Genomic DNA, 14,896 nt, shown 5'->3' on the forward strand with positions numbered 1-14,896 from the left:
CACAGTTACAGTTAAACACTTTATTTTATGACCTAAGAAAATCTTCAGGAACCATTGTTGACTACACTTCTGCAAGCTGCAACATAATAAGCGTATAGGAGAGCCTCTACTGTAAGAACAAAGCTGCTACATATCCATGTGGGACAAAAGCCTTAAATGTCTTGTACCCCTGCAGAAAAATTAGAAACAGGAGTTTGTTAGTTTCCTGGTGTTTTCTCGTCAGTAGATCAAAGTTTTGTTTCCCCTGAGACCTGGGGAGGTTAGTTCCTGAAACTTGAGCCAAATACCAAATTGAATTGCTTCTCTCAGCGATTTGTGAGAAATAATAACATGCAGAACATTTCCTTGAAAAGCAACATGGCTCCACCTCCCTACAAAACAAACCTCACCACTGCCTCAACTTATCACTGGTTCCCTGCTTGCTGCCAAGATGATCACCTCCACTGCTGCATCCCATCCCTTTTCCCTCTGCGGGCTTGTACTACTACTTGCAATATTACTCCAGTCTGTCTTTGTGGCTGTCACTTATATATACTTCACTAATGAACTTAAACAGGTATGCTGCCTTTTTTATTCCCTTCAGCAATATGTATGCGGGAAGCAATCACACACACTGTACTATCCTGCAGGCACAAGTTGTAACATTTGCAGCATTGTGCTGCCTGTCTGGTTGCTCACCAGAAGCTCGTTTATACAGGACTCACTTGGGAAGAAATGTGATGGTTGTTGAGGATATAGGTGTCTAGTCGTTTATTACACTATATTGCATTTGTTCCATATGGCTGATTATCCCATAACCCACCATACAACAAGCATTTTGCAACCTTGTAACCTTTATGATTTTCACTTGTGTCTACATTGCACTCTACTACAAAGATATACTTATAATGTGCACGGGAAGAGTGTGAATGAGAGGGAGACAAAGAAAAAGAGTGGGAGAAAAGAAAGAGTGAAACACAGGGAGAGAGTGAGAGGCGGTCAGAGTAACAGAGGGAGAGAGAATAAAACAACCTGCTCACCACTCCTTCCTTATATTATGAAATAGTATTGGTTTCTTTAATCTAAGGAAACTTATCTATATCTTCTCCATAAACTTACGTGCCACTGAATATGACATATTTACTGCTTTTTTCAGTTTTTTCCTTTGTGATTGTGGGTAACTGATCTTTAAGCAGGGAAATCAGAGGTAAAGGGGTTAACAGTTATATAAGTGCCTATTTGTTTGGGTGGCAGGAAAGCATATTATTTTTCTATAATGCATGTATGTGCTGTGTGTGCCGTGTGTTACTGTCTGTACCACCCCAGGCAGACCTGGCACTAGTAGGGGAAAGGTTCTGAAATGTATTCAGGGAGTAATAGGAAAATTCATGAGTCATTACACGTTTTTCTTTGTGCTCAGATCACTTTTTTTATTTTTTGTATTTGATTGCAATGACTTAGCACCCTGTATAGACATGTTGTGTGCTTGCATAATGCTTCTCTTGCTGCAGGATTGTACCAAGTAATAAGAATTTATACATACCAGTTTCCCAAGGCGAAATCATAATGTATTTCAGGTTTATAGGAATAATTATTCTTACAAACAATGTTATTGGAAACCATACGCAGCAACTTTTGCCATGCCAAGAGAAACACCTAAGATAAGGGATTTTCAGTGCTTTTTGCCCCAAGAGGCAGTTTTAGAAAGAACAGACAGCTTTATTTACTAGCAGAATAATGAAAGCAAATGTCTGGTTACTCGGAGTGATAACACTGGAGCAACTTTTCATGTTGTTAAAGGGATACTGTCGTGATTTTTATGGTATAATTTTTATTTCTAAATTACACAGTTTACATAGCAAATAATTCACTCTACCAATTGAAATGTTATTCTTGAACCTACAAATGTATTTTTTTAGCTGTAATATTGGTGTGTAGGCACCATCTCAGTGCATTGTGCCTGAGTCTGAGCTTTCAAAAGGAGCCAGCACTACACATTAGAACTGCTCTCAGCTAACCTATTGTTTCTCCTACTTCCATGCAACTGGAGGAGGACTACTCCCTGCCAGTGCTTATAGAAAATCAAATGCCATGAGAAGAAATTTATATTAACATCGCTGAAAAGCAGCAGAATGGAAAACATAGGAAATTACATGAGCAAGCAGCATGACCTTCAACCATGATTTCGATTTTTCTCTCCCACACACATATAAAGCGAGAGTTGCTTTTTCCTAGACTGTGTATTTGAATGACAAGTGCACCTCGGCCCATTCAATATATAAGTAAATAAAGCCTTCCATGCATTCATTTTCCCATCTAGCTGCGTGAAACCTATGCCAGGAGCAACATTGCCTGTTTAACTGGAGAAGATGTTGGAGATTTATTCAGGCCCTCTGCTTTTGAAGATGGATATGAAAAGAACGATCCCTGTTGGGAAATAAAGTCCCACTTGCACATTTTAATAAGAAAGGTAATATATTTTAATTAATATCTCTGTATGCCCACACTGGAGACAATTTTTTGGTGTCTAACAATAAATTGCCATATTACATTATGTTTTTCTCTGTAGTAGGAAAGATGAGTAAAAAGATGTGTGATATGTAGTACCTATAGATAGCCATAGAGGTATTGGGTGCTGTATGGCTTACTAGCTAAAGAAACCTAATATATTCCTCAGTCCCCAAGCTCTCGTAAATCACATTCTGAATCTTAAATTCTGAAGACTGCTCTGGATCTGGATGTCCTACTCTCCTGCGCTCCAAGTGCAGTGGTAGCCATGTGGTAATTCTGGTGCTGGTATTCTTGCACACAATAACAGCAGGACTATGTGGGGGGGCATAACTTAGGCAGCATTACCCTGTGGTACCTGACAGGTGGCAGAACATCCTAATGCGATTTTGAGTATTTTATGATTTGAGCATTTTGTAGCTCTGTTGCATGGGAACAAAACATTCAAATTCACCACCAGTTTTCTTTAAATGGAAATCAACTAACACTCATCACTTGATTTAGTGCCTCCATTTTGAGTATACGTTCCACAGATGCTTGCAGTCAGTTACCATTCTAAGCATTCATCCCCCTTCCATGGAGCCTCAAAACACCTGACATTGTCCCTTGTTCTTTAACCCTTAAAACTGCAGGGGCATGTTTATTAACCCTATTTTCAATCCTGTCTCAAAAGATGCAAAAAACCCAGGTATGCATTAGTATAATATTTGATGCCATAGAAGAAGCACCTGTTTAGGAGAAAATAGATGGTAAATATAAACCAGACTTGATTCAGATCTGTGCTACTTCAGTTGTAATTCTTTTGCAAAAACTCAGTTATGCATTCTGCATTATATGAACACAAACAGCCACAATGCAGCCTCACATTCCTCACTTTAGCTGAATCACCCAAAGCAAAACAAGTTGGTTGGGAGGGGCAGTGGTGTTTCTGTTGTATTTCTATGGGGCTTTTTTGTAATGTTTTTTTGTTTTTTTTTGTGGGGGGGAGTTGATCACTGTCAGCTTCATTATACTGAGCATGTGAACCTATACCACAGAATTCTTTGAGTTTAATATTGTGCTTTTCTATGAATGCTGAATTTAATCCCTTTTAATAAACCATGCAGTGCAATCCTTTCATTGATTATTCCTGATTTTTTTTTTCTAGATTGTTTTGAAAAATTACAAATTTGAGAATGCAGGTATTTTCATTTTATTTTCTATACACCATATTGAATTTCCTTTTATCAATCAGGGTTCTGTAAAGGGACAGTCTTCCCTGAAAAAGAGCAAGATCTACTCAGTTTGCCAAAATTGACGATTTTACAAAATTCAGACACCAGTGTACTCAAGCTCAGCATTTTGGGCTAGATTTCAGAGAGTAAATAACATATAAATGGATGCAGCTTTCTTAAAGGAACAGAAACATCAAAAAATTAAAGTGTTTTTAAGTAATTAAAATATAATGTGCTGTTGCTCTGCAAAAAACTGGTGTTTTTGCTACAGAAAAGCTACAATATAAATAAGCTGCTGTGTAGCCATGGGGGCAGCCATTCAAGCTGGAAAAAAGGAGAAAAGGCACAGGTTACATAGCAGATAATTAGTAGATAAGCCCCATATAATGGGGGTTTATCTGTTATCTGCTAAGTAACCTGTGCCTTTTCTCCTTTGAATGGCTGCCCCCATGGCTACACAGCAGCTTACTTATATAAACCATAGTAGTCTTTCTGAAGAAAACACACCAGTTGTAGCAATGCAGGGCAACAGTACATTATATTGTTATTACTTTTATACACTTTCATTTTTTTTGTGTTACTGTCCCTTTAAGCAAAACACACTGAGCCCTGTACTTATCATCTGGTTAAGGCAGGTTAGGCTTTGTACAATGCACCTCCTGCACCAAAGTTAGCGCATTCTGCAAAATGCACATTACTGGTTGAGATGAATCCAAGTAGGTGCAAGGGCTTTGTGTATGATGTTTTAATTGGGACATTTCTGCAAGCTCTAATTTGATTCTTAATAAATATGCCCCAAATGTACCACCTCTAGCTTTATGCAAAAACAAAAGGGCCAAAGGTGAATAAAATCACATAATAATAATACAAAGCATGGGTATTTGAGCCATGCTACTCAATAGCTATGGAGCAATCCTTCTGCCACACATTCTCTCTGATGCCCTGTGTATTGCTCTCACTTTCTTAAGTACTTATTCATTAATGTTTCATAATGTCCTGTCATTTGCACAGCTAAAGCGAAAGTAACGCCTCAATTTGCTGTTTATCAAAAAGAAGACTATCCCACTGGCGTAATAGCTGCACATGTAACTGGAGATAGCAGGAAAGCTCTGCCCCCAGAAAGTAAGTCATTATAAGAAATCTCATCAAGGATAGAGAATGTAATTGAATGTCAACATTATTCTACATTATTATACATGGGCACACACTCAATTGAAACCACAATTAAATACTAAAATACAGGTTAAATATTTTACCAGATAGAAGGCTCTGATATATTAAACTTGTAGAAAGAGAAATACTTACCCCCATATGTAATAAAATACACTAAGTTTGCCCAGGAGCAGTAACCCATGGCAACCAATGAGGTACCAGAAAATGCCTCCTGCTGATTGGGTGCTATTGGTTACTGCACCTGGGCAAACTAAGGGGGCACATTTATAAAAGTCCGAATTTCGGATGTTTAAAAGTACGATTGGCAAAAATTCGGAGTAAATTCTGAAAGTTATGAAATTTTCGTATCCGAATTATCGTAAACAGCACGAAAACCTTTTTGACTTTGAACCTTCAATGCATGATTTTGAAAGCCTTCCATAGGACTCAATGAAACTCTGCAGCTCCAACCTGGACAAAAGAAAGTCACAATACCGAAGCTTGAATGAATTCCGAAACAAATACAATTTTGTCGCAAAGCACAAAAAAGTTGCATAATTTAACGAAAATATCATAGAAAATACACAAAGTTCTAAAAGAAAAAATATGAATTTTTCTCATTCGTACTAATTTGTATTTTGATAAATGTGCCCCTAAGTGTCTTTTATTACATAACCCCATATCTGGCTCGGAAAATGTTCCAAGAAGGGCTTTTTATTATAACTGATGTATACTCATGGGGCAATAAAGATATACATTTGGGTACAAACACAAAGGTATTGTACCAGTACCACAGCATATTAATGAAATATCCAGTGCATGTAATAGTGTTGCCAATACATTTTAAGTTAGCTGTCTTTAAAAAGTATATTTCTAAAAAAAAAACCTGTAAAAAACCCATACATGGCCTTCTCTTCCATGGGCATATCTACTTTTGGCAGAACATAAAGGAATTTCTGTATATGTATTACCCAAGTCCTTCACTATAAATGTCAGAATATTCATATTGCAGAAAACATATCTGCTTATGCTCCATAACATGGATCATGGATCAAAAAATGTTCTTCACTGGGCCTTCAAAAAAGCCTTTACATTGCTTTGGAATCCAAAATACATATAAGAGTGCAGGTATTAGTTTGACAGTTTCATTAAAGTTAAAACAGTAGAATGATCAGTTCATGTTTAGGAGCTAGGAATGAACTTTTTTAACCCTTGATGGAACAATTTTGATGATTTTCAGGATCAAAGGAGTTAAATAATTTCCATTAAGAATTATGGGGAAATGTAACAAAAATAATTAAAATATGCAAAAAACAAATAATTTTACTCTTTTGCACATATATAATATTATTTTCTCAAATCTGCTAACTTACTTAGCAACCCACCCACCAGTGGAAAAAAGTGTTTGTAATCAGTCTTCTTACTGAAAAAGTTGTTATAGTTTCACCAAAAATATGCCAAGTTCAAAATATGCACACTGTGTCCATCGGTTTCCTTTTCTGACTTATTTCATTCACCTATTATACTTGATGAATTAATGGCAGATTCTGGTAATGCCTATAAGAGGGGGCTGGATGATTATTGAACAAGCATGTGTTAGTGGTTGTATATATAGTTTATGCATGTGAGTGTATAGATAGGTCAGTATAGGTTTGTGTGTGCTGGGTTTACATGGAAGGGTTGAACTTGATGGACTCTGGTCTTTTTTCAACCCTATGTAACTGTATTTTTGTTCTGCCTAAATGACTTTATATGAGCTTTATCAGAAGTAATCTGAAAATGTAACTGCTATCTTCCACTCCACTTCCAATTTACTGGAATTATATCTGCAGGAATTTCCCGTATGCCAATTTCCTTGTGCACTTTTCACCTGCTTTGTCAGTCATTAAAATGTTTTTTTTCTTTATCCACTTCCTTCTGAAAGATACCTTCCTGAAGAACTATAATGGAGAGAAAATACAAGGGTGGAAATCCCATAGGTCTCCGTCTTTTCTAAGCAACGTAGAAATGGAAAACGGTGAGCTAATTATTAGGAAAAGTGGCTTTTACTACATTTACTCCCAGACATATTTTCGGCAACGTTTCAATAGGGGAACAGAAGAAAAAAAAGGGAAACAATTAGTTCAACAGATTTACAAAGTAACAAGCTACCCAGAACCACTCCTTTTGATGAAAAATGCTAAAACAACGTGTTGGTCTAAAGAGGCAGACTATGGGCTACATTCCATCTATCAAGGAGGGGTTTTCAAGTTAAATGAAAATGACCGAATATTTGTCACGGTCAGTGATATTAATATGATTGATATGGATGAAAATGCAACATTCTTGGGAGCTTTTTTGGTGGTCTAAATCAGTGCTGTCCAGCTGTAAGTCTGTGGGGCAAACGTGGCCTCTTAGGGATATCTCAGGGTTCTATAAACTTCTTTAGATAACATCATTTTCATATAATACAACAAATGCTATCTGGAAAATGTTGAACAGCAGCATTCTAAAACATGAAACAATAATAAACATGTTTATAGCACCATGGACTGATAGAAGCAAGTTAACAACCAGCAAGAGCTGACCAAAACAGCAATGGATCACTGCATCCCACTTGCCTTGAAAGTCAGGCATTCCATCATCATCGCCTTTGGGGGTAAGGTCCATTTTTGTGCTTGTGGAATTTTTGTGCGGTTTGTTTTATTATTTTAAATTCTTCAAGCTCTTAAAACACATATTGGACTTGAAGGACCAGCAGCACTAATAAAGGCAAACTTTCCTTTTGTATGGATACAAGGGGGCTGTAGGAGCACCCTAAGGGGAAGTAAAACAAAAGTAGAATATAATGGAAGTGCAACTGATTTGGTCAAATTTACTACAAACATTTCCCAAGATATGTAACTAAGCAGGGAGGTGCCACACTATGAAACATATGACCAGAGCTGAATAGTTAGGACCACCATAGGGGGTTTACCTTGACGTGGTATGGTGGCTTGGCAATTTTATGATCATAAACTTGTAACTAAAAACCCCTGTTTTTGAAAGTGTTTGAATAAAAACACATTTACACTGAGGTCCCGTTTATCTAAATAAATCTATAGTTAATATAATTATAACTTGAGCTACAAGGCCCTAAATGATGAAAGCAAATTCTTTCTAGAAATAATCTATAAATGTAATAATATTTACCATGATTTGTTTTAAGTGAGCCATTGCTTTGAGTTGGTATATTGACCAATAAGCCTCCAACTCAGTCAAGACTGGCCAATCTGTGACACTGTATTGTAATTGTGAAATCTCAAAGTACATGTACCACATACTCGATTCACTTACATAGGGTATAAGGTTTGGGGGGTATTCTTTTAGAGAACTGTGTAGAGATGTCTTTTTTTACCCATACAACGCTATGAAGAAGCCCACATATAAAAGCAATGCACGTGTTCATTTCCACTGAAATGAGTGTGTTTAGTTTTGCTTATATTAAGCAGCATTATTTGTGAATCAAAACATGAATTGCATTTAAGTCTACTGTGAACACTTATTATGTGTCTAAACTAAATATGGCCAAACTGGGTTGGTTTTTGGATCCTGCAGCCAATCAGCATTCTCTTTAATTTGGTGACATGTGGCTGCCCAAACCACACCAATGGCCACAAATGAATCTGTTAGCTGATCAGATCATACTGTACATTTGATAATGGCTAGCAATCACATCCAGGTTCAGAACGTCACACATGGACAAAACTAGGTTGTCTGTCACTTTAGGTAAGAACAGTACAGGGGTGTCAACAAAGCCAATGTCATGAGGGTGATAATGATGCAATCCAATAATTCTTAAAATGATGTCATGTTACCATTAATATTTTTAACTTCATGTCGTGGGGTTATTTGACATCTCTTAGAAGCCTCCTGGCGTGGGACAGAAAGCTGACACCTGAATTAATTCAAAAAGTCCATGCACTACCCACGGTAACCTGCAATAACACAAAAATTAATTGATATCCAGGCTTAAGCCTCAGTCAATACTTTTTACCCCTGTGCCAAGGCTTTGTAAACTGTAGACTTATTTATAACTTGTGCAGATCAATATTTTTTGTATTATGAATCATATTTTTTATAAAAGAAATAGAGTTAAATGAACGGCAGACATATATTACAATAACAGAAACATTGCTGCCTAATTGTATCCTTCATGACACTATATCATCCTAAATTGACTGTAATGATAACTGTCTGTAAGTATTTTTTCACCTTAATGCAAAGTTGTTAATGATTACTAATTCAAAAATATATTTTATTTTTTACATCCTACAGATTTTTAAATAAAAATGATTAATATTGAAAAACATGGCAATGGCTTCATTCATGCGTCTTTTGCAATGTAACACATCCATCAAGAATAATCATCCAGGGCTCACAATTAAAAATTATTCTGCTTCCCCTTTGCCCAAGGGACCTTGTTCATGCTCATGATGAATGGAGGGTTTATCCCCCTGAAATGATGACTTAAATTTGAGTTTAAGTCTGTAGTTTCATTAAAATCAAAATGAAAAGTTATTTCTGATTATAGTGATGCCTAACCAGGTATCCAGGGAGTCAAAGAACTATAATATACAGGGCCCGATTCACTAAAGTGCGATAAAACGTGCGCTATTTATAGCATGCGGTAAAAATTTTATTGCATCTTAATTTTCGCGACTTTTCGCACGATTCACTATAAGCATACTTGCACTATTTTACGCGCGGTATTTCATGCGATATTTTTGTTGCGATAAATAGCTTGTGCGGTATTTTTCGCATGCTCGCTATTTATCGCATGCGCTAATTGTCGCGACATTGCGCACGCAGCAATCGGCAGCATAAAATTGGCGACATTTTGCCCTGGGAGGGTAGAGAGGTGCTGTATAAATGTTTATTTGAAAAAAAAAACCCCAAAAAACAATAAAAATATAAGTAAGAAAAAAAAAGAAGCGCTAGAGTTATCACAAAATACGCTACGTACTAATTAACACAAGTTGTTGCCCGCGACTATTATTTTTTGAAGCCTTTGTCAATTTTTGGACGTGCGGGGAATTTTTTAATGTGTTTTGCCATTGGCGGATTGTTTTGCAAAACGCATGAAAAAATTTGCTGCGGAAAAATTTGCTGCGGAAAAATTCGCCGCACGTCCAAAAATTTGCTGCGAATCCATGCCTGCCGAAACATTTCATCACTTGTAGCTGCATATAAATAGTCGCGCAAATGAACGCACGCCATGTTAGCCATACACGCCAATACTCTCGTAAAATTACTGTATTAAAAATTACCATTTCCCTGCAAACTGGCGGCTGCGTCACTCTAGGGGAAACACATACTTGAATAAATAGCACTGCAAAGTCCATATTTTATTGGCAAAAGCTCATTTACTGTACTTTTCTATAATTATTATACCTAGTAATGTATTTTGTGCGACTAAAGATTTACCACTATTGTACTGTATAATATCGCGACTAAATATTTTGGCGACAAGATATTCACCGCTATAGTACTGTATATTAGTAGCGAAATTCCATACATGCCAAGACTTTAGTAAAATTGAGTAAAAAGACACATACTTGAATAAATAACACTGTAAGTCCATATTTTATTGGCAAAAACTCATTTACTGTACTTTTCTATAATTTTTCGCCTGCCTGTAGTAGGTGTTAATTTTCGCATAGCCGAATGCGATATTTAGCGCGCCTAAGTTATAGTGAATCATGCAATCGTATACATTTGAGCGCGAAAATTACCGCATGCGTTAAAACTAGCGCGAAAAATACCGCATGCGAAAATGGCGACTTAATGCACGCGATAATACTATGGTGAATCGTGCGCTAATTATCGCGACTTATTTAACGCAAAAAAGCGTGCGATAATTTTTATCGCACTTTAGTGAATCAGGCCCAAAGACTATAATACACAATTCAGCTTCATTAGCCTATTCCCCAGCATGGGAACAGGATTATGGCCTAAGAATCTGTAATACTTACATATGGGTGCCGATTTACTAATCCACGAACTGATCGAAAGCGTCCGAATACGATTTTTTCGTCGCCGCCGCAACTTTTTCGTAGCCGTTACGACTCGCGCGAATTGTCACAACTTTTTCGTAGCCGTTATGACTTGCGCGAATTGTCGCAATTTTTTCGTAGCCATTACGACTTGCGCGAATTGTCGCAATTTTTTCGTAGCCGTTGTGAAAAAATCGGAAAGGTTTGCCCGCCGTTTACTAGCGCTCAATAAGAAAAAGTTGCGACAATTCGCGAAAGTCATAACGGCTACAAAAAAGTCACTACAATTCACGAAAAAGTCGCGACGGTGACGAAAAAAAACGCAAAAAATACGAAAAAGTCGCAAAATGTTCGTTTCCAATCCAATTTTTTCCCATTCGGATTTGTGGATTAGTAAATCAGCCCCATGGTCTTTTACAGTATCTATTGTATGTATTAAATAGGTCCATGTATAAATCAGACAGCTCTTTAGTTCCTTTCACAGCTATGAATGGAAAAGTGAAAACAATGGCACATTCTGTCCATCTCCACCCCTAACATGGAAATAGAACCTGTAGTGTGCCCCAATAAACCTGCTATTGGCTTGTAGTAATGTGTGTGTTAAAGACTACATTCACAATGGTGTAATGGTGCACTTCACTGAACCACCATGTGGTTCCTAAGCCTATGCTCTATTTCTGACTGTAGGAGCAGTGCCAGAATTGTGTCACTGTATGTACTGCCTTGCCCTATGCTGCCTGTGTGTATAGGGCAGGCAGAGTATGGAGTAGCATAGCAAGGATAGCCCACAACCTAAGGGACAGACTAACTCCTAGCTTTTAGGGATACCTAGCATAGGCACAAGCTTGTGTCACTGTAGCACCATCTTGTGGTAAAAAAACAAGCACCTTATCTACTTTTAAGAAGATGCTGTGTGCACAAGAGAGAAAGTTGAAATCTAACTTACTACACTTTCTCTTTTCCTTTCTGTGAAGGTCATCTGCAATAAAATAATAGAAAAGTCCAGAAGGTATCTTTGATCCATCCTGCCATGAATAATTTTGAGGCTACCAAAGAAATCGTTAAAAGATTTTTGCCAAAATTGTACGCTGATCGCAATTTCTTTGAGACTTTGGGACAAGGTACTAGTAGCATAGCAAGGAGAGCCCACACCCTAAGGGACAGACTATCTCCTAGTTTCTTTGAGACTAAAAGTGGTGTTAAAAAACTGATGCAGGGGGGATGCAAGTCGTTGTGGTGCCGCAATATGTTTTTCCCACCATTAACTACATAAGATTTAACTTGACGACTTTTATGTCTTTATTCGATCTCCACTACTATGTTACTTTGTTATGTTAACATACAAGTCCTTTTCTAGCAGAATAGTACTGTTACAGTGGCAGCTGGGAGCTGTAGTTTTATGTTCTCAGTAATTTTAGGGGCAAACTGTAACCACAATGAACAGTTGGTTTAACTGTATTTTACATTTTCCTCTACCAATACTTCTGTTCTGTTCCAGCTGTGGTTGAACTATAAATTAGCTATGCTGTATAGAATGAGCTTACGGTATACATACATACTATTGTTAAAGAAGACAAGATATATATATATATATATATATAATATACATGTTACAAGTGCTTATTTGTTATTAGCACTAGATATAAGAAAGCACAATGGTTTAATGCATTATCCTTGATCATAATAACAACTGGAATAAAAGGATCGGACACCTAAGGCCCAGGCCAGGCCTGCCACAGCTGTATCCCTCTCTGGTGGGCACAGACAAGAGGGCATAGGAAAGGGGAGGAAAAACAAGAAGGTGGTTCATTGATGGCATGCACAAATAGTGTTCTGCTGTACATATCACACTAAATATATTTGTATGACATTTTCAAAACTTAACAAATTAACTTTTCATTTGCTTCTGGTTTATTTTCCTATAAATGCTGCTGCAAACCTTGGGCAAGAAAGTGCCTTAAAATCGTGTCTGGTTATGATGTTTATATACTATTGCTGCTGGCTCTCTAGGTTATATTTCTAGAAATGTGAGATTTCATATTACCAGTGGAAGGCAAACAAGAACTGGTAAACATCTATAACACTATTTTGACTTAGATCAGGCAAATCCAGGCTAGTAGCGTAGTATAGAGCATGTGTTACATGCGACCCTTAATTCTTAGTCTTGGCCTCTGCTAAATGGGAGAAGTACTATGGAGCTGAGGGTGAAGTCGAACTACAACTAGCTGAAGTTGTGTGGTGCAAATGGTATAAATGGACGCCAGAGGATTCTTATGGTGAACTATAATACAGATTTATTGTCCAAGACACAGATGTTGAGGTCAGGGTAATCATATACTCACAAGCAGTTGATATAGAATGTCACAGTGGTTAGTAGCATTGGTAACATATAGAGACAGTGCAGCACACAGTGGAGATAGGTAGGAGTAGTAGCCAGGAATCCCCGGATGGTTGCCCTTTACTGGAATGGATCCCGACAGCCAATGGTGGTTCAGGGGTTAATACTAGCCTGAATCCTATGTCTTAACTGTGGTTCCTACAGCAAGGCATACAGAGCCTGGGGTAGGCTAAACCCTTAATGTCTCCTATGTTGGAGCTACAGCTGCTCGTGCTAGGTAGATCTGACTATGCTCACTCTCCTAGAGGGTGCTATTAAATATTCTGCTGTGCTTACTTATCCTCATTCACGGGGCCCTGTCCCCGACTTTCACTAGAGGTAGAAGGTCCTCTAGGATACAAATGGCTTCTGGGGGCCTACAGTCTGCTTCCAGGCTCAGATGGAGCTCTGCTTGGGACACAGCATGCAGCCAAAAGAGGAAGCCACTCCTCCTTGCTAGGCACTATATCAGTCTGCAGGGAGAGTAGTCAACCGGCACTAAACCTATAAGGGATAGTGTTAGAACTGTAACTCAAGTACAGGGCTATTACCCAATAACAATAGAGGTGTGAAGAGGTAGGGGATAAAGCCATAGGGTGCTTAACCCTATGGGTCCCTACACATCTTATGCCAGGGAAGTAAAAATAAAGACTAAACACCTTCTCTTGAATTGGCTGCAACATGAAAGCAGTGCCATGGAAAACTGTTCAGAAAAACCTACTTTATGGTGACCGTAGCTAAAGCAGTGTTATTTACTGGGATATATTTCTATGGCTGCAGGCTTCACACAGCTTTTATTCACAGCTATTCAACTGTTCCTGTTATGTTTACAGAGCTACAATAAAATATCCAAAATGTATCCAGAACATAGTAACATAATCCCAATGGCATTCATACACACTTGATCCAAGTCCATAAATGCCCACTTGGTTTAGCCAACAATTTTGATGAGATTTCTGAAAATCACCTCAAAGCTTTTACCCCTAAGCATCCTACCTCCCACATACTATTAGGTACCAAGATAAAATATCCTAATTATGTATCCCAGGGGTCCACTGAACAGTTTAATGCCCCATGTGCATAGGTGTACCTAAGTATATGGCATGTAGGGGCCCCAAGGTGATGATACCCCATCAGTATACAGTATTTGCTGAAGACAGCCCTGTATTGGTTACAAAGCAGAAATTCACTTAGCAGTTTTCAAGACATCCTTTCTTTAGAGATAATTAGTTTAAATTTCTACATAAAAATATATCTTTATTAAATTAAGTTGTAAGGAATTTTATTTTAAAGACGTAACGTGGAGGCCAAAGCTGCAGGTAGAGAACAATTTTTATCTATCTGATGCATTTTTACTAGAAGTTGAATAAAACATGCTGATTTTATCAACCTTTTAACTTAAAATGCATAGTGCTGCGGGGCTTTAAATAATCATTGGTGACTCAAAAGTTTCTATTTTCATTTGTCCGCTCTTTGTTGTATGACATGAGATACTTGCATATAATCAATTGTGTGATGAAACTGGAGGAGTAGTTCCATCCACTAGGTCTATTAAGTAGGTGATAAGTAAAGAAGGGGACTGGTATAATAAAAATACCGATAATTCAAGCCTAACCAGCAGAGGCCTAGTTTAGACTCTACCATAGGCAACA

At 37.7% G+C, this 14,896-nt stretch overlaps 1 protein-coding gene across 1 annotated transcript; it reads left to right on the plus strand.

Annotated features, from left to right (window-relative positions):
- Window positions 1-380: 380 nt before the first annotated feature.
- tnfsf10 (TNF superfamily member 10) lies at window positions 381-9,183 on the plus strand. Its single transcript, XM_002931552.5, has 5 exons — window positions 381-556; window positions 2,300-2,449; window positions 3,635-3,668; window positions 4,713-4,823; window positions 6,778-9,183. The coding sequence occupies exons 1-5, from the start codon at window positions 431-433 to the stop codon at window positions 7,200-7,202; spliced, it is 846 nt and encodes a 281-aa protein (XP_002931598.2). The 5' UTR covers window positions 381-430; the 3' UTR covers window positions 7,203-9,183.
- Window positions 9,184-14,896: the final 5,713 nt, after the last annotated feature.

Source organism: Xenopus tropicalis, chromosome 5, assembly GCF_000004195.4.
Source record: "Xenopus tropicalis strain Nigerian chromosome 5, UCB_Xtro_10.0, whole genome shotgun sequence".
NCBI classification, from domain to species: Eukaryota; Metazoa; Chordata; class Amphibia; order Anura; family Pipidae; genus Xenopus; species Xenopus tropicalis.

Excerpts from the sequence above, each read along its gene's own strand:
- tnfsf10 (XM_002931552.5), top strand. The coding sequence starts at position 431 with ATGATCACCTCCACTGCTGCATCCCATCCCTTTTCCCTCTGCGGGCTT. Across the intron at positions 557-2,299 it reads TCACTAATGAACTTAAACAG|CTGCGTGAAACCTATGCCAG; the intron begins GTATGCTGCCTT and ends TTTCCCATCTAG. Across the intron at positions 2,450-3,634 it reads TGCACATTTTAATAAGAAAG|ATTGTTTTGAAAAATTACAA; the intron begins GTAATATATTTT and ends TTTTTTTTCTAG.